The following is a 21254-nucleotide window of genomic DNA, read 5'->3' on the forward strand; positions in this document are numbered from 1 at the left end:
GGGTGGTAATAACCGGGACAAAAAATGTGTTGAGCCAATTATGATAAACATTTTTAAAAGACTTGTTAAGACTTTATTTTAATAAGTATATGTTAACATAAAATTAAATGCAGAGAATTAGGATACAGATAAACACAGATTTCTAAGAATTACTGTAAATGTATATCTGTATCACTCAGACTTTATACAATATTGTCAAAAGAAACGTGACAATAGCATTACTAATTCCGGGATCCCTAAGGCATCAGCTAGGTAACTGTGCTCTCATCGCTCGTAGAAAGGACTCAGTGAATAGTTATATTCAAAGCCCACGGCAGTTGTATTCATGTCTAGTTATATTTACATGAAAAGGAGACTTTCTAGGAAAACTCCATTAGAGCACCCCATAAAAGCTTCTTTAAGTTACGCTCTACTGGCATTCTGAAATCCTCAGAGATTAAATTCTTGCAGATGGCTAAAAAGCAGAGCGAATGGAACATGTATTTCTAACATGAATCAGCCTTCTACTACACGTCACACACTATGGCAATTATTTTCAAATATATCTCATTTAAGAGTTACAGAAATATCAGGAAACGTGTCGTAAGTTTGTAGATTGAAGGCAGATAATTTTTAACTTTGGTAAGATAGTTAATCTCCATTTCTATATAAATTAAAATTATAGACATTACCTTACAAACACAATTAGTCATTTCCTCTAGCATATTCATTTAGTACAATAAAAAATATGCAATAGTATCTTCCTTAAAACTGAGTCTATGTTCAAGAATGCATTCTGACAAATGTTCCAAAATGTACCAATAACCCTTCCTTAAAAGCTGCCTGGCCGGCCGTAACAAACTAACTAGCTCATTAACGCCTCCTCCCATGGCCGTCACGTGCGTCTCCCTCCCCCCTTTCCACCGGAACTGGCCGAGTGCAGTGATCCATTCCCCTTCCTAGCATCCTTTCCCAACAAAGCCTCCCCCCGCAACTGTTCCTTACCACCAAGGCTTTCCTAAGTACTGAATTCTAATAAAGCATGAGTAAGCTGTCCACGAAACCAGGGCAGATGAGTAACAAATGTACTTTCTGAACAAAAGGAAATTTATACGTTGAGGGATAGAAAATAGAAAATATAACTCTGTGAAACCTGGTACACAAGAAGTGGGGACACAGAGAGTGTTTAAGGTTGCAAATGGCAGCCTGCGAGAGGAAAAGAAACAGCCTTCTGGCAGGAATGTTCTGGAAGAAGGCAGTGATGATGGGCACTTGCCCTTTTCTATTCTAGCAATTTCCCAGAAATAAATTGCTAGAAGGTACTTATCAGAAGAGTAGGAGACTATTAAGTGAAAAGACGCAGGCCCATGCTTTCCCTAACAGAAACAAAATAAGACACAGAAAGGTCTTTACAGGAAATATTCTCTTACAGCAAGACAAAGAGCTTAAAGTTCTACTACCCGACGGCACATGCTGTGGTGATCAGAAGCTCATGCTCCAAAACCACGCTGTCTGAGCTCGGAAAGTCTCCTGACTGTGAGCCGTCACAGTGGGCAAGGTATTACATTTCTCTAAACCTTAATCTCCTTATATGTAAGATGGGGGCGACGATAATAACCAAAGTAGGTAAGTACACGAAAGGTTTTCTCACTCCATTTCCCAGTTCAGAGGACTGTCATGAGGAAAAGACAGAATGTGTGCCCGACAAGCAGCGAACAGGCTGTCGGGTCACCATTACGCTGGTACAATGAGTGGAGCTCTGCTCACCAACACTTACCCGGCTTGACAGAAAGCAGCGGTTAAAGGGTATGAATTTAAGAAAAGGGAAGTTGGGAAAAACAGATGTCCCCCTGGAGGAAGTGTGGAACAGAAAATGGAGGAAAACAAGGAATTTCTAAGGCAAACTACTGTATAATTTTGACTCCATCAAATCCTGAAAATCAAGATGGACATTCAGAAAACCTGGATGCTAACAGGTCTGTACTAGGCAAATATCCAAGAACAGCTTCAGAGAAGTATCTCCCCATCGCACAGCGAAGTTACTCCTTAAGGTAGCATGGTTTTATTTTAAGATCTTTCTTCCCCGGAGATTTATTTACCTAGGTATCACCGGTCTGATAGATTACTCAGATTCTGCAATTTTCTTTTTAGTCTCCTAAATCATCACCTTTGGATGATTCTGATGCTTATTAACACTGTCACAGCTGGTGTGCAAGGGCGGACGGTGGAAAGGAAAGCCACTCAATTTTACCACTTGTTATCAGCTTGCTAGAGAGACTGGCAGGGAGCGCCTTGCACGACTGATTAAAACAGACTTTATCTGAGTATTTCATTTGTTTTGCTGTTTGTCCCCTCCAGTACAAAGAAAAACCCTTATCTTTCCCATGTTTCTCAAGTACAAAGGCAGGTTTTGGGCTCACTCTCGATTAACTAAAAAAAAAAAAAAAGAAAATTAGAATAAGCAGACAGGGCATCTGCATTTTAAAAAAATGCACCAGTTAAAGACTGATCCATAATAATTAAGTCCAAATAAGATTAATTTCTGCACACTCAGTGAAGATGTTTCTTTGTGCCACAAATTACGTGGCTGCTCTTAATCTGACCAACTATATGTATGCCTAATTTCCTAAAATGTCTATTTGCAATAGTGGAGCACAGAAAGGAAGTGCACAGTTTAGAAAAAGCAAAGAAAGAAAAGAAATGGGCAGTAAGGCAGGCAGCAAGGAGCGCATTTCCAAGGACCAAGAGCCCAGCACTCTCAGAAGCAGTTGGCTTTTCCATGGGCTTCTACGCAGAAGGTTGCTTAATGTAAAATCCAAACCGGAAGTTGTTTATGTAATAGAATATTATCTTTATCTGTTTAAAAATACACCAGTAATTGGACAATATATTCCCCTACTCTCACTTTTCTGAAAAGAGAGATAAGGCAGCTTAGGGAGGAAAAGAAATAGAATTCAAATAGGTTAGGACCTAAAAGAACATTATCTGCCCAGAAGCCCAGGTTTCATTCATTACATGGTGTGACCTTCAGCAAGTAATTTAAGCACTCTGAGGCTGTGCTTAGTCCTACTTGTAAACTATAGCACTAGCTCTGACTACCTCACTGGAATGTAAAGGCAAAACAGAAGGCAGTAACACTTGGCAGAGCCACGGCAGTCTGCACAGCACAGAAGCTACTATTCTAAATGACATGTGGAACTTCGCAGTTCACGGAAAATAGCTTTTTGTTTGTGGTCACTTTTTAGATATTTTATCATGAGGCAGGATGAGGTACACGTACAACATAATCTGGATGATCTGGGGGGCCTGGGGAGTCTGAGGGGGCACAGTCGGTTAAGCCTCCGACTCTTGGTTTCAGCTCAGGTCGTGCTCTCAGGGTCGTAAGATCGAGCCCCATGTCGGGTTCCGTGCTCAGCGTGGAGTCTGCTTGAGAGTCCCTCTCCCTCTGCCCCTCCTCCTGCTTGTTCTCTCTCAGATAAATAAATAAACCTTTAACAAATATTAATGATCCTCGCTATTTAGTACTTGAAAGAAATTGGCCCATCACTGAAAAAAAAAAAAATGCAGTTTTGTGTTTTTTCAGGCTTTAAGAACTTGCTTCTTTTGAAGGCACTATGCCAACATGAAAATAGCCAGATGGAGAAGCTGGTATCATTTGTCGTTTGATCTGCGAGATGCAATAAATTCAGAGCTCTTACATGTGCGTGCACTTACGTGTCTCATACATGCATGTAAATGATGAGTATGTGTGTCCACACATGTCCACACACACACTTAACTTCAATTAATTGTGATTTTTAAAAGTCAATTAAAATCCTTGGATGAAAGAGAAAATGGAAGAGAAAGAAAGGAATGTCTCCTTTGAATCCATATGGTGGAAAGGAGCCATAATGGAATTGGTAAGGCGAACTTCTCCACAGGAAGCCAGCTTTCACTAGTTTTCTGCAAATACCTTTGTTAACTGAGAAACACTTTCCTCTGAAGGTGTTGTACCTTGAAAATAGTAGTCTGTTCCAACACAAGTTCACAGCATGAGACAGATTTCAAAACAATTTTTTGTTTGTTTGTTGCCCTGTTTATAACAGGTCTCTGACAGGATTTATGAGCAAGATCACAGCACTAGTCTTTTAGTTGCTCAGTGCTTACTGAGCGGTCTCAAAACACTGTGCTCTGTATTCTGGACTTTTAATTATTTCTTGGATATCTCCAGATGAGGTGTTTCTAACTTGGTATCTCATTATCCCTATCTTAAATTCAAGTCCATCACGACACGCTTGTCACTTAGGAATGCAAATGAGGAATTATCCTCATGATTCTTTTCCTAGTTTACTTATTTATACTCTACACTCGGGCCACATTGAACCCTTAGACTTCGTAAAATGTGCTATTTTCTGGAATGTCTCTGCGTCGTTGGGCATGTGTGACTGAAATCGCCCCATCACTGTAATCATGAAAATCATTTCCATTGATTTTTAATCTCTATTAGGAAATCTTTCCTCAGCCCTCCCACAGATGGTCCTCAGTGTAATTCAAGACACCACAGTGTGTAAGCTACTGAGCCGGCTCTGTGGGCTTCTCTGGGGTATGTAGAAAAATGATAATTATTTTTGACCAAGATAAGAATGAGCCAAAATTCCTTCCACATGTGTTGGTGGTTCATAATCTGGAAATGAGTCCTGTGTGGGTAATCATGGGTCCTAGAGAGCCGTGCTGGAAGCTTCTTGGACCCTGAGGCTGTCGTGTGTATTCTCTCTCTTGCTGTAACATCTTCACTGCCTTCATTAAAGTCTTACTTGTGTAAAGACATGCATGAGACCCAAGGGGTCCTGTGTGTCCTCCCAATCATCCCACGCTGTGCAGTCCTTGGACACTCTTCTGTAAGACCAGGAGTCTGGCATCTCATACATTCTAAAAGGGAGGAGGCTGAACCAGTCCATAAACAACTACGAAGTCAGTACTCACATCTTTTGTTAATCAATTTTCTGAAATCATGAATTTGCCTCTTGGAACTAGATGAAAAATTTATGCCCTAAAATCAAACTCACTATGCATATAGTTCTACACATCATCGCATCATGAGGTGATTCATGCTGAAACTAGTAACAAAATCATTTAAATTTGTAATAGTCCCTTAATTGCTTTTTTAACTACGAAGATTCCCATTTTCTGTTCGTGGCCATTGAACAATCTACTGTACTCACTTGGTTGATTAATGCCCTGTTATTTGGATCATTCACTACAATGTCATGGGTATTTCCATTCTTTGCAAGTTTTACTACATTGGAAAACATATTGAAGGGTGTGAAATTACTTGTGAAATTTACTAAATAAGTGTGAAAAGTAACATTCATTCATTATTTCATGATAAAAGTCTGAGCTAAAGTTATGCAAGTTTCATTTACACAATGCTCATAGGTTTGTGCTCTGTACCTAAGTTTTCTGTCTTACATACATTTCAAGAACAGATAATTCATTAATTATAGTACCCAATTTCCTTCTTTAACCTGTTATTGCCAGGCTCACGTGCAAACATACAAAATCATCTGCAGAATTCTAGTTTCTTAAGTTTTTTAGCTGTGGTTTCCTCAGTCTTTCAACACACCTTGTAAAAACCGAATTTACTGACATGTTTCTCCTGACAATGCCTGAGCACATTCAGCCTCACTCACTTCCCCTCAGCAGTTCCTATAGCGAACTACGGGTCTGAATTCTTGCAGACGAAAATAGCTCTGTGCTCGCAAGACTTGCTTTGTTTTTGTTCCGTCACCGTGGCGAATGTCTGTGTGAGCAAGTCTGGAGTGATACCATTCTAATGAGCAATTAGAAAAGACATGGAATCAAGTAGGTGGTGCATGTGGTAATCCTCAGATATAAATGCAAAACCTGACGGAGCTGGAGATCTACCTCTCATTATTTAGGATTAGAACTGGGGATCAAGTGAAGGCGGATCAGTGCCTGCTAGATGCCCAGGATACCACCTCTTATGTGAACCCGCACAGAGTCTGGGATAGAGCGATGTAGGCTCTCTGACTCTGACTCTCCTAGGAAGTAATTAACCACTGCTGCCTTGTCTATCACCATCCCTGAGTTTTCTGTCGGAGATAAAATCTGCCTGAGAGACAGGGTCCAGGTGAGGGGGAGATTGTGCAACTTGGTCCTATGATTTCCTCACACTCAGTCTTGGAACAGTGGAGTTAGCCAAATACGCAAAGAACTGACCTACTCAAGCACGCCCTGCATTCTGAAGATGGCAATCTGCGCCTGGTTGCTTGAGAGTGTGGACACTTCCACCCATAGTTAACAGTGTCGTATCACGTCTGTATCAAGTCTCGGTATAACAGAGTGAGACAAGGGGACATACCAGTTAGGGAGCACCGAACACGCACTAGGCAACGTACAGACGTTATCTTGTTTAACCGGCATAAAAGCTTTATAAGGGAAGTACTGTTTGCATCGCACAGATACGAAAGAAGTTACATACCAGCTTTCCATGCAGCTGTGGAGCCCACCTTCCACTCGGTTCTGAGATGCCAAAGCGCAGGGCTCTTTCTGACGACCGCACACGGCTCTCCCAGATCTAAATTGTTGGTTCCGTTGTATGAGTAAGAGCCCTTAGTCACCCCTGTCTGTTTCTTAGAGGAGGTGAGTTTGTTGCTGTGTTGTGCGGAACAGTGGCCTCACCTTCTGCTCACTTCTCCTGGGCGGCCTTTGCAACAGAGCTGAAGACCCCATTTCCTGGTTGTGAGGCGTTAGGGATGCTTGCTGAGACTTCAGATCAGCCCATTTGCTATGTTATTAAAATGCGACGATAAAGAATGAAGTCTCGGGCATCTATACAAAAAAAGGAGGACAACTTCAAGGGGGAAAGTGAGATGGATTCAGATATTTACTCATCAGGAGAAAGAGGGGAAACCACACCGGGGACTAGTGTCCTGAGGGAAGGAAGATTTAAGACGACAGGCAGACATTCTCAAATGGTAAATATCTCATGAAAAACTGAAGTTACTCTTTTTTGAAAAACTTTTAGAAAAGGAAAACCAAAATCACATCAAGAGCTCAGGAATAGAAAAGAAATGGTAAAAGGAGTGTTGGTGATCTGAATCCATTTCAGTATATAATTAGAACTAAACTACCAAGGGAATTATAGTTTCAGAACAAAATGTAAATGTTGCAAATCTTGGCAGTGGAATTGAAATGAGCAGCAAAATCCGGGGAGTGGAGTGTGCTGGGAGGAGGAAGCAAGGCGGCTGTCCGCCTCATCATTCATCCAAACGCACTGTCAGAAACTGCAATGTGCTGTTCAGGAAAAACAGGAGGATGCCAGACAGTTAACGACTTTCATAAACGTCTTCCTTTAATGCCGGAGCAATCTTCTAGGAATTAATATCCCTTGTGGCAAAGGCACACATTTCTGATGTTCAGTAACTCCTTTAATTCACTTCAATTTCATCTTCTCTTTTTTGTTAAATTCAAGTAAAGTTCAATGCTCTTTATTGAAAAACAGCTTGCATCTTTTAATTTCCTTCTTATAAAGCTGATTCTTCCAAACAATCTCTTCATTCCCAGCCTCCTTCTCTTTAACCATTCACTATTTGCAGTCTAATGTTACAATTTTGCTGTTTAATGGGGGATATCAATAGCCTTCATCTCACTGGACATTTGTGAAGATCGAGTGAGATGACGGATGTGAAATGCACAGAAAGTTGGTTTATGCACTGCTGAACGCTCTCGTTTTCAATCTGTTCTCGTATTTGTATGTATCCTGAGTCCAGGTTACCTGGATTTCTGGTAACCAAAGGGTGACACTGGATTAGTTCTGCCCGAGATGATTTTGAGCATTGTGTTGATTTCTATACTTCTGTTCTCTTCTACACGGCTTAATTTTTGATAATTAGGATTTATCATGTTTACAAAATAATATATTTTCAGCAAATACAGCACAGAACTAAAAAGTGAACAACTGCTTCTTCCGTGTTCTATCTGTGCTCTCTCTACTTGGAGATGCATTTTTTCTCAGACTATGAGTTGCATAAATTACATCAGATCTCGAGCTCCCAGGGCCTTTCTTTTTACTGCTTTGCTATCACAACATGCAAGTTACAGGAAAGGAGATGTTCCAGTACTGTCTGATGCAAAGACGGAGACAGGACTCTACTTGTACTTTTCTGAACATGATTTTTAAAGGTTCAGAAAAAGGAACTGCTTATTCCGGCAGGAAGAAAAAAGAGAAGATAATAAACACTTTCTTGGAAACTGAAGAAACAGGCACACAACAGGAGACCATTCTTAAATGTAAAAATATGCATAATTGCTATGGAGATGAAATTTCTCATAGTTCATAAGATTAGAAAAAAGAGAAAAATGACTTTAGTTGATTTAAATATATGTATGCACATATTTCTTAAGAGACAAAAGATTACTTCTGCCAAACATCTCCTAAAATGTAAGAACACAGCGGGCTGGAAGCCTGGTTTTGTCAGCAGCAGCTCCTTCTCAGAAGCGAACGGCTGATTCTCTTATTTCGCGATACTGGAATCCAGTGACAGAATTCTGGAGCAACTTGCTTCCACCTAGCATCTTTCCAGCAGTACTGGAAATGCAACCATGTAGCCTCTAACAATGCTGATTCAATGTTTAAATCTAAATAATCCCAGAGCCCTGGTATTTCCTGCGGTGTTTTATCTCCCATTACAATTCCTTCTTCATTCCCATTTCTCATTTTTCATAGGTCCTTTGTACAAAAAGGTTCAGTTCTTTCCTAATTTTCTTATATTTAGCTTATGCTTATTTTAATTACTCACCAAAAAATCAATCTGATAAAAACTTTAATTTTATTTATTTATTTTCACATTTTCAAATGCTCTTCCCCCCAAAACTACAACACTCCCTTAGCTGTGCTTCTGGCCCAGATCCCTAAATTTCATATTCCAGGCTTCAGAATGCCACTACCTGACCCCTCTGAGACCAAATCAGACTTCTCCTTTTTCACATTCTTCGGCTATGAACAAACTTTCTTGTTATTTCACATAGTGCCACACAAATCCACGCAGAAATAGGAACTAAATGGCAAATGTATCTAACATTCAGAGAATTCCCCATTTATGACTAGGTGCTCTCAGCTGAAGTACTTAAAGATAAATAACACCGTAGGCATTTTTCATCGGCGGATTGTATTAATATTAATACCATTAAGCAAAGCAGAATAAGACAAATAAAATACTTTACAAAAGCTTGGACTTTGTGGCCTCCCTGGTGGGGAGGTAAATACACAGACTTCACTTACTCTCCTCCTAGTCGCATCTCTGCCAAAGCCCTGGCTCGTTGTAAAGGATATCCTAGGCACCAACGGACAGACAGGGCTACACGGAAAAACCAACTTCACAACTAACATATATAAAGCGAATACAAGTATACACACTCTGTTTTGTCTTCAGATTCATTCATCTGCTTGCTAAGTAGGTTTTCTCTTTAAAACTGGGAATAGTAGATTGCAATGGAAAGAAGAATGTGCATAGACCAGATTTGATTTCTAGACTGAATTTTGCTACTATCTTGTGTAAGTTTGAGCCTCAATTTATTTTATCAAGAAAGAGATGTAACTGGAAGATTCCTGAAGTCCTTTTCAATACCAAAAGTCTATGAATCCTTAACACATAGAATGTTTTTTTTCTTAAGAAAAAAAATGTAGTTCGTAGTGAAATGTTATAAGGAGTAATTAATATGGAATTTTTAGTTTCTATTCAATAATTTCTAACAGCTGTGATAATTTTTAAGAGAATTCTTATATGTAAAGTAAGTTTACAATGATAATCACCTTCAAAATTGTGTTAATTAGATTTACTGTGGTGACCACTTTACAATACACACAAATATCTAATCATTTTGTTGTATACCTGAAAGTAATATAATGTTGCATAAGTCAATATACTGCAATAAAAAAGAAATAATGAGTAAATAAAAATTTTTAAAAATAACTATTTCAGTTACCTGAGAAAACTTAGGGAGAAAAAAGAAAACACAATTAAGCATCTTTTAAAACAAGCATATGCTTTTCAGTAATTAAATTTGTTTTATAAATTCATCTCCAGAATTGAGAAATTAGGCTATGTTGGGTGCTTATTGTCATTTCTCTTTCTCTATATATCTTAGTATTTCCTAATGATGAGGGAGCAGGAGGCCGGCTGAGGACAGAGCAGAAGCTGGCGCCTCGCACCCCCTCTCCACCCGCTCCCCTCCCTATGTGTGGCGTTCCTCAGGCACCCCTGACTGCCATAAAACGATAAATAGTTGACTTGCAGGGATCGCAATCCTGCAGGACAGGAATCTCCCTTGCTCTACAGATGTCCTAGAGACCTAAACAGGGAGGTTACCTTATCAATAGCACAAATTTCCAGAGGCAAATAACTCTCGGTTCCTGAAGCCCTAATGTCTCCCTCCCACCATAAACTGGAGGAGGCTGAGGTAGAAGGGAATGTGAATGACAGCCGGATCATAACACCCCACCAAGAGTCTCCCAACTATCTTGATGTGAATGCCTGACCTAAAGACGACATTGATCAAGCCACAAGGGCAAGGCCTCCCCCGGCACCTTGCAGGCCCTCCCTCACATGTGAAAACGCCGTTGAAACCTCCCTTCCCTTCACCTTCCCCCAACCGCAAGGCATATAACATGCCGACCCTCACAACCCGGGGCAGCAGCTCTTCCTGCCCACGGGTCCTGTCCCCGTGCTCTAATAAACCACCATTTTGCACCAAAGATGTCTCAAGAATTCTTTCTTGGTCATCGGCTCTGGACCTCAGCCCACCGAACCTCACCTAGGTTCTAGAACTTCATCACTAAGAACATACCAATTATAAAGTCATAATTCAACAAATTTCCCATTATTACTATATTCTTTTTCAGTTTAGCATGAAAGATTTATGGCTTTCCATTCTAAAGAAAACAATGGAAAAATAACATACTACAGCTTTCTATTTTTCTTTTATAGCATGTGTCATAAAGGGACATTTCCAAAGAGTACAAATGCAGAATTATTACCAATATATATGATATAGCATATATCACTTTTTTAATTGGGAAGAATGATAATTAATTTTCAATTTTTATGCTTAAACTACAATTTTAAAATGTTTGGAATGATTATGTTATACACATATTAGCATTACTAAAAACCAGTTCTAATGTCTAAGAAAACTTTTTAAAAAAGACTCTATAAAAATTTTTTTTGAAATGGTCCCTATGCTTGGAGATTAACTAAATCCAGTTTTGAACAAATGAAATGAATCACATGGAATGCAGCTGAGTGCTATGGTTTTTGCTTTTTTGTTCTGATTTGTTTACATCCCGCTCCCCACCATCTACAACCAGCAAATTTGCAAATGCTTGTGTTTGTCACTACTCTAAAGCTGCTCTAGAGAATCTTAGGAATCTGTAATCCTAAATCCTTCCAGATGTATTAGCAATACATCTCGTCAACTATAAGGATATATCTTTTGCCCAAGTTTAGGTGATTTCCACTGGGTTCCAGTTGAATGTTTTCTTTGCTAATTTCCTTTTGTTTGGACACTATACTAGACATTTATTTCTGGGACCCAAATTTTCTTCTGTTAAAAGTCATAAAGCAGTATTAACATTTCACTGAAGGGTAGTTTATCATATACTCACCAAAACTAATTTGAGAAATCATTAGTAAAATAATCTAGTTACATTAAAACTTTTCTTTAACATGACTCATTAGGCCATATAATGTTGCAATTTTTCTCTCTTCATTAACTTTTTACTTATAAAACTCCATAACAGTTTTATAAGGTTTACATGGACCTTAATACTCATCTTTCCATATTTGAGTTTAAGACCAAGACGATCTTTGGATTAACATCCTGCTCTGGAATGCAATTGTGCAAAACTCAAGGTAACAGGAAAGTCTGACTACGACAGCATTTTTCTTTAACAATCCAAACCTTATCTTGTATATAAACCTACAAGGTCGGCACTGTTGGGTCTCCTGTCCTCACAGGGAAACCCTTTAGTTCCAGGTTGAACTTCTCAAGCTGGCCACTGCAGGAGCACTAGCTGATCTCAGGATTTCTGATGTAAATGCAAAGGATACAACACCTGACATGTACACTAAGAACTTTGTTCTGTTTTTCAGAGAATAATGCAAATGCAACATTATTCTCAAGAGATAATAAGAAGTAGGGCAACTCCAAAGTTGACAGAACACTGGCTATCGTAAACATATTAATAATAATAACAAGCCTTTGATATACAAGACATTGATTGAAGAGGTTTTTAATATATGAACTCATTTAAGCCTCCTCGTAGTACAATGAAGTAGGTACAATTACTAATCTAAATGAGAAAACTGAAGGATAGAAAAGTCACATAATTGAGATACTAACTAAGAGAGCTGAACTTTGAAGCCAGACACTTTGACTGAGAAGGGGCTGCTCCAACCCTTGAAAAAGGAAGCAGCAACTATGCAACTGTTCTGACAAAATTCTAGAACCATCCATGGAATTGCTGGGAAACAGCCTTGCCACTGTGGGGTACACCTGGGTTCTGACGTCTCTGTACCAATGACCACTGAGCAGGAAGCTCCGGATAGACGTGGTAACGTGTGCAAGGGCAGAATCCTCAAGTGCTACCCACTTACTGCGTATTTCCGATTATATCTGGTTTTCATGGTGGGGGGGGGGGGTTGTTCCTTGCTGTTTTTTGTTTGTTTTTGGAAGCCAAATAAGAGCTTGGAGGCTATAAATGTTGAGGACGATCATGCTGTGATGCTGAGAAAGGCTGGCAGGAAACCACAGGACTCCCTCAGTCAGCGAGATACCGAGGGTCACAACTCAGTCAAGCCTTGTCTCGTCGAATGCACCTCCTAGCAAAGGGCATGCTTCACCTATGATACCTCTAGATAGATATCCTTGAAATAGATCATGATTTTTCTTTTTAAACTTGTCCTTGGCATTCATATTTTATCTTTTTGGTCACAATCTAATTAATTTTCTTCTGAAATTCTTTGTTTCCAGGGCCCCTATCTCCCCAAGGGAAGTTGTAAGTTTTTAAGGTCAAGGTCCATGTTTCCCTTTGTTTCTGATTCCCTCACTCTGAAAACCTGGAACGCAGCACACTGACAACCAAGGAACGCCGACTCTCTTTACTGCAGAACAGTGCGAAGTTGTATAAACGGTCATCTCGCTAGAACCACATGCTTACATACTTTTAAAAAGCCAAGTATTTCATAAGATAAGTACACCAACCTTTTTTGGGATAATACATTTTAGAATAAGACACTTATAAGTAAGTGTTTTGGGGGGCGCCTGGGTGGCTCTGTAGGTTAAGCCTCTGCCTTCAGCTCAGGTCATGATCTCAGGGTCCTAGGATCAAGCCCCGCATGGGGCTCTCTGCTCAGCGGGGACCTGCTTCTCCCTCTCTCTCTCTGCCTACTTGTGATGTCTCTCTCTCTGTCAAATAAATAAGTAAAATCTTAAAAAAAAAAATTTGTATGAAATATCCTAATGCTTCATTTGAAAAACCATCATTTTGCACCCACAGAATAGTAAGTTTGTTAAAGTAAAAGTTTTCTAGTATTTCACCTTTATAGAAAAGATGGTTCGCAGGCTCATCAAACGCCTGAGGGGAAGGAAAATTCTGTTATTCCTTAAGGGTGATGAAAAAAAACAACCTTAAAATTTCCTTTTAATGTTCTGATCACGGCAGAAATAGAAAAGCTAAGACGCAATCCATCCACCATAGGCCCTACCAGCACCACCTTCAAACTCTACCTGGAGGCCCCCGGCCTTTCTCCTCCTCTCCTCCTCAGACTCAAGCCACAGTCCCTTTCCGGGCCTGGGTGGCCGCATGGCACTCCTGAGTGAGTCCTCCTGCGTCTCCTTATGGTTAATTCAATCCTGTTAGAAACATGTCTCAGATCCTATCTCTCTTAAAACTTCTGCAAACTGATGGGTTTTCAAGTTTTAAGAGTGGTCTACGAGGCCCTAAAAGAACTACAGGACGCCAGGGGTCCCAGCGGCTCTACTCCACCTGAGTCTTGGGAACTTCCCCGCATCCCCCCGCGTCCTACAGCGTTCCCACCGGCTGGCCCGGACTGCCCGGTCTCGGCTGGGCGGGGACGCACGCCTGCTAGCCATGTCCGGACCGCTGTCCCCGCTGCCATCACGTGCTCACTCCCGCATCTTTCGGGTTTTCTTCAGGCTTCTGCCCTCCTCAGAGATCTTCCCAACACTGTGTGTAATACGGTGGCACCCTCCTTCCCACTTCTCCCGATTCCTAGTATCCTGCTTTCTCTGCACTGCAAATTAGTGCAGCCTGGAATACTGTATTAATAGACACTATGTCAATATTATATATACAAACATGCGTATTCACCATATAATACATAAATATTAATGCTATATATCAGTAACAAATAATACAAATCAATATAATAATCTATGTATTAACAAATAAAACCAGCTTTCTTATCAGGTATTTCTGAGAAAGTAGTATTATTTTGTTTATTATATGTAAAGCCCAGGAAGGCAGGATTTTATCTATTTGGTTTACTGATCAATTCCTGTGTTTCTAGATCAGGACCTTGCATACATTAGGGGCTGCATTCCGATGGGTAGCACATGTGTGAAGGAATGAGAGCACAAGTGAACCTACACTTTACTTTGTTTCTCTGTCGTTCCTAACATGCTCACGTGCATATTCAACACACGTGAGCATGTTATTCATACACCATGCTAGTCAATAAGACGCTACATGCAATGACGTGTGGCTGAACGTCCATGTGGATCATCTCTTCTAGAATTTAATGGCTCTTTCAAGCAGCTCCCCTACTATCATTTCATGACTTAAATTGGTTAAATCTGGTGAAGTCTTTGTTTAAACGCAGTGGCTTCCATACTCAATGACTATGAACCACAATTTTATGGAACAATTTGACGTTTACCATATGCATTCTACAAACGTCTTTTCTTTTTCTCTTCTATTCCATTTCATCTTTACATACATGCCTCCCGTGACCCAATTTTTCTCATGAAGCATAACCTGCAGTTTGAAAACATCACTATAGAGTACAGGAGAGGCAGATTTCCCAATGAATGAGTATTAAAGCTGTCACTGCTCATTTAAAAAAAAAAAAAAAAAAAAGGAATGAACCCTGTACAAAAAAATGCTTCTGAAAGAAAACAATTATTTTATATCCATATAAGATCTGAAATGAGCATACTCTGAATATTAAATGTGAATTTCTGAAATTGAATTTTACAGAAAATGAAAGAATGTGGAACTAAAGTATGTTCTTAAAGAAATAACATGAGCAGACAACTATTATTTTCAAAGTGAAAACACCTAAATGTACACATTATTACATGCTTCCCCAGGGAGAATTATAGTTCTTGAACATTTCTGGTAAATTTTTCAGGTTAATTTGTAACCAGTGTATCCCAAAAGTGAATGAAGTGGTAGGAATCTCGATAATAGTATGATCTTTCCCTCTTTTAGCCAGGATGAAAATAGCCATTTTTCTTCTGCATATAAACTATTCCTCTGTTGCACCAATTCTTCCCTTGCAGTATTTAGCACATCTTTATTTTCCACTGCGTGTTTACCTGTTACCCTCTATAAACACAGGATCACACACTTGGGCCGTTAACGTTAACTCCCTAAGAAGCTGATTGTCATCCTTCTCTCCTGACCCAAATCAACTTTCAGACCACTAAACATTTATCTTCCTAAAATCCTTAGTTAGTTCCCTACTCAAACTGCTTCTATGGCCATGCAAAGCCTTTCCAGCTTGTCTCTTTAGCTTTGCCCATCATTAGTACCTGCGATGTCAGTGCTATGCGGCACCGTGGACAGCTTATACTCTGCAGCTATGCAATCAAATTCTAGACCTGTATCCCTGGGGATAAAAATATATGTTTATAAAAATTAAAAATTAAAAATTAAAAAAAATTCTAACCCAAGGGGCGCCTGGGTGGCTCAGTGGGTTAAAGCCTCTGCCTTCGGCTCAGGTCATGATCCCAGTTTCCAGGGATCGAGCCCCGCATCGGGCTCTCTGCTCAGTGGGGAGCCTGCTTCCCCCTCTCTCTCTGCCTGCCTCTTTGCCTACTTGTGATCTCTGTCTGTCAAATAAAAAAAAAAGAAAGAAAAAAGATATCTTTCAAAAAAAAAAATTCTAACCCAAGTGTTGCCACAAAGTTACTCTATAGATATGATTAACATCTATAATCAGTTGGCTTTATGTAAAAAATAGTACAGGAGGGTTTGATATCAATTTCAAGGTCTTGAGAATGGAACTGCTATGTCCCTAAAGAAGAAATTTTACCTGTGGTCAGCTCCTGCCCAAGAACATCCAACCTGCCCTTCCTGATGGCCTGCCGTATGCTTTTCAGACCTGCCTAGCCAGTGCCAAAATTGTGTAATCTGTTCCTTGAGATAAATGTGTGTGTGTGTGTGTGTGTACACATCCTCACACCTGTTTCTCTGACGCAACGCTGACTGATTAAATACTTCACCATCGTCAGCACTCGATGCCCCCGCCCAACTCTCAGCACACTGTTGTGACTCAGACCTTGCAGACTCGACTCATCGTCCTTCAGAGATCTCTGCATGAAATGGTCACTTCTCCCTTGTTTCGACCTGGAAATTCGAGCTCACTCCCACTTTCACGAAACGAGAGTCTCACCATTCTCCGAATCTCCTTAGCTTTCTGTTCAGTGACATCGGAATGACCCAGAACATGATCTGACTTCTACACTGCTCACGTCTGTGTGATATTTCCTTAGGACGGAAGGTCCATGAGCCTGTAAGACACATGTCATACAGCTCTGAAGCTTCACCGATATTCAGTGAAGTTTCCGGAACAGCACCTCACGCTATCAGCAACGCAGCGGGTGACTGGTAAATCAAGTGTTACTCTGCACATGAACAACAGCCAATCTCTGAAGCCCCACAGACCTCAGTTTCCAACTTTGCCTCCGAATTACAGGGTCTGTGACAACAGGCAGGTTACTTAATCTTTCAGCCTTAATTTCTCCTACGTAAAACAAAGTTTTCTCTTATGTAAAAATCAATAATCACTATACTAAGTTCTGGCAAATAATAAGTGAGATCATGTACCTGGTATATATATTAGAGCCCACTGAAATGTAACTACTTGTAATTACTTTGGAAATGTTATTATGCATTAATTCATCCAATATAGAGAGTCCATTTTTAACTATTTATTTGATTATAAGTGGAGGGTCTTTTTCATACATTTATTAATCTCTCATCTTTATCTTTCTTGTGTTTTTTTTCTTTACCTTTTTTTTATTACTATTTTTTGTTATGGATTTTTTAGGTACATTTTACATCCAACATGGGGCTTGAACTCATGACCCTGAGGATCAAGAGTCACACAATGTACAGGCTGAGCCAGTCAGGAACCCCAAGAGTCTATATTCTGTGTTGCTGTTGTTGTGCTAAGGTACATCCAGTGGATACTGGTTTGGTTTACAAGCAGCATGTACTCTAAAGAGATCTAGAAAATTTTCAAAAATAACTACTAATGATGAGTTCAAAGTGTTCTGCAAAAAAAGGAATTCAGAAAAAAAAAATGTTCTTCACACAGTTGCAACACTACTTGGTGTACCTGACATATTTACCGCTCAGGAGGACGTATCAGAACGGACAAAATCAACTTGCTCCTCCGTAATTTACCAACCCCAGTCTGCGAAGGTGTTTGCGCGCCCTCTCCTTCGTGCAGAATAACTTAGAGCAGCTCTGCAGCTGTGAAGTAACACAGATGACAATCTCTACTCTTCACCCTAACCCAAAAGTCAGGGACAGTTCTCATCAGAATCTTTCAATCCTTTACATCAGAAGGATTCAATCAGAATCTTTCAATCCAGTTTTTCAAAATGAGACATTTCAGTCATATATAAAAATAAGTAATATGTGGTGGTTTCAGTTAAAAGACACGATTCTGGTATGATACATAATATTATCAAAAACTGAGCATGCACTTTAAAATAATAGTGGTTTTCAAAATTAATTTTGTTCTAAAATGTTTTCATACAATTTCTCAACAGCTAGCATGGAGAGTATCTGCGGAAGAGAGAGATGATAGTAACTCAATTTTCCTCATGCCGCTGACTAAACTTTTCACACTAAGTCATGGCAATCAAACCTCATGCCACATTAGAGGGAAAGCCCTAAGCACTGCAGTGATTTCAAGCACATTAGCTTTTTTTTTTAAAACGTTTTATTTTTTTATTAACATATAATGTATTATTAGCCCCAGGGGTACAGGTCTGTGAATCGCCAGGTTTACACACTTCACAGCACTCACCAAAGCACATACCCTCCCCAACGTCCATAGCCCCACCCCCTTCTGCCAACCCCCCTCCCCCCAGCAACCCTCAGTTTGTTTTGTGAGATTAAGAGTCTCTGATGGTTTGTCTCCCTCCCAATCCCATCTTGTTTCATTGATTCTTCTCCTACCCCCCCACGTTGCCTCTCAGCTTCCTCATATCAGGGAGATCGTATAGTAGTTGTCTTTCTCCGATTGACTTATTTCGTCAAGCACGTTAGCTTTACACCGAAAATATTTTAGAGTATTTCTTTGCTACAAAGTCAGCAAGAAAAAACAGAGGTGCCACACTCTACCCATCGCACTGCTGAGCAACAGGTCTGGATGAATCTCCAGATGACCTTATAAACGCTTCTTCCTACTGATTCAGACTCAGACCAGCACTGAAAGAGGTTCTCTATCAAGGAGCACTGACTTTCTGTTCAATATATGTTTTTTAACATTTTTTCTCAAATCATTCCTTATACCTCATCTCATTATATACAGTATACCCAGTACAGAGTTTGCTAATTCATAAGCCCTTAAGTTTTCTTTATAAGAATAATTTTTATCATTTTCTCTTTTTCCCATCCTGTGTCTAAAGGTCAGTTACTGAAGTCTGGCCCACCTGCACGCTCCCCAACACAACTTTCTCTCCTGTGTCTTCCAAGTGTATTCCAATCTAGTTCAGATTTCGTGCTCCCTAATTACACAGTAACACCTTTCTTTAAAGACCTTTTCTTTATGGAACATGGATTGCTTTCTTCCATTTACTAAAATGAAGAAAACTAAACACAAGAGTCAAAAAATGTGCTTTTTTCTGTTTTCCTAATAGCTTAAGTTTTGTTTCTTTTTTTGGAATGAAAATCGCATTCATTAAAATTATAGCTCATTTCTCTCCTGATCAGGTTAGTTTTTACATTCGTCTATGCAATGCAACATTAAAATGCTTTCAAAGGAAGCTTATCTGTTGGTGGTTTTATTTCCTACAGGCCATGATATTGCAAATAATTTTAAAGATAGCTAAATTATTTGAAGAGAATACATGCATGACAGACTGCAATTATAAAGAATACTCTTTATAATTAAATAAAATAATTGCTTATTTGGAGTGACAGGGGAAAAAAAGAATTACTTATTTGGTGGAAAAAATCACTCCTCATACTATATATTGCAAACTTTCTTATGCAAACTTTTTTTTAGGAACCATCTACTGGGAAATGCCAATACATAAACAATCTTTCTTAGATCAATCATGAATTTAATAAGAATAACATAACAAAATAAGTTAAATAAATATCATATAAGCCATTTTACCTTTGCATTATAGGGAATGTAATGTTTTGATAAAGCTTCAGGAGTATGCATCCATGTTTTGTCTGCAATGAAGAATACACAAGGTCAAATTAAATCACATGTTCTGAGGGGGTCATATTTATTCATTAGCATAAGGAGTCTGAAAGGGGTGGGAGCATTTCTAAATCGTGATTCTCTTACTAAACTGAGAAAGACTAGTCGGATAGGAGAACAGTGCAGCTATAAAGTGCTTAGAAGATTCTTTCCTTGATATAAAAGTCACTAGCTTTTCCTTTAAAAAGTATTCAAATAATGAAGTGATACTAAGTTTCTAAAGAATATTAAAAAATAATAACTCAGTGGAAGACAACGGTACTGATTACATGATTACGTGACGTCAAATAACTCAGTGGAAGACAACGGTACCGATTACATGATTACGTGACGTCTTCTTTCCATTTATACTCTTGTGATTTATAGGGTTTTTTAAATTCTCTAATCAATAAATCTTAAATCTTTATAATTTTCTTAGATTTGTGTAAGAGAATATTAAAAATAAATGTGACTAAAAGGATAGAAGATACTGAAAATAATTTGAACTGTATATTATTGCTAGAAATAGAAAAATATTTTTCATTCAACTTTGAATTTTATTTATATAGTGTACACATCTTCCAAAACATTTTGTGGACTGTGTAAGTGGGGAAAAAAGCAAAAAACATTAAACAAATAAAATTAGACCATTTTTTGGAAAGTGCATTTGTCTGTAGTAAACTTCTGAAATCTTTAAAAACGACTGTCTCCTTTAACAGAGTTTTGTGAATATTTTACTCCTCATGGAATTTAAAAATTTAAAATCAATACTATGAACAGAATATAATCAAAGACATATTTTACCATGAAAAGGAGCTAGTAAGTAAGTACTGAACAGAAATAGATTACTAACAAAGTATTTTCAACATTCAATTCAGAACATTTGAAAATGTTAACAGAAACCAGTTTGGTATCATTAATATGTTCTCAGACCAGGGGAATAGGAAGACAAAAAGAAAAAGTCCTATGTCTGGAAGGTCAATTATTTTATACCACTTGAAAATAACACACTATATTTATTTTAAACACATTTATGGGGTACAATGCAATATTCATACAAATTTCTAAAACAGAACATAAGGGACTGATAAAAATCCCAAGCTAATGGTGAATTTTAGGGCTATTTCCGACTACTTAAGTGAATATGTGATGGTTGTACTTGTGTGCTGTACTCTGAGAGGCGACACATTCTGAGCTTCAAAAAGCCATATTGACATATTGCCGTTGCCATTAATGTGTGAATTTTTTACTTCCTATAAGGATTTTAAATTTAATTACAGTTTTTTCTTTATGACTGCTCCTGAATAGTGATATGATTAATTCAAGAAAAATTTGTACTTAGATTTAAGATACAGTCTTGCCCTTGTATATTAAAAGAAATAAATCACAATGCTATACACCAGAACAATAAAAATATCAAAACAAAGACCTACCTTTAGGAAACCTAAAAAAAAAAAAAAAAAATCCAATTTCTGTTTTTAACCCCTTAACTCAATTCTTCCCATGTCTCCTTTTCCAAGATACACAGCGCTGTTCAGA

The 21254-nt window shown here is 38.8% G+C and overlaps 1 protein-coding gene across 14 annotated transcripts in view; it reads right to left on the reverse strand.

Annotated features, from left to right (window-relative positions):
* The window catches only part of GULP1 (GULP PTB domain containing engulfment adaptor 1), a 250695-nt gene that overhangs the window by 72377 nt on the left and 157064 nt on the right, over positions 1-21254 (reverse strand). For all 14 annotated transcript variants that reach the window (XM_082689477.1, XM_082689479.1, XM_082689487.1 and 11 more), the window contains one exon: positions 19644-19705. In XM_082689477.1, the coding sequence (XP_082545603.1) occupies positions 19644-19705 (62 nt within the window). The remainder of the gene's footprint in view (positions 1-19643; positions 19706-21254) is intronic.

Source organism: Mustela nivalis (genome assembly GCF_964662115.1).
Source record: "Mustela nivalis genome assembly, chromosome: 11".
Taxonomy (NCBI): domain Eukaryota; kingdom Metazoa; phylum Chordata; class Mammalia; order Carnivora; family Mustelidae; genus Mustela; species Mustela nivalis.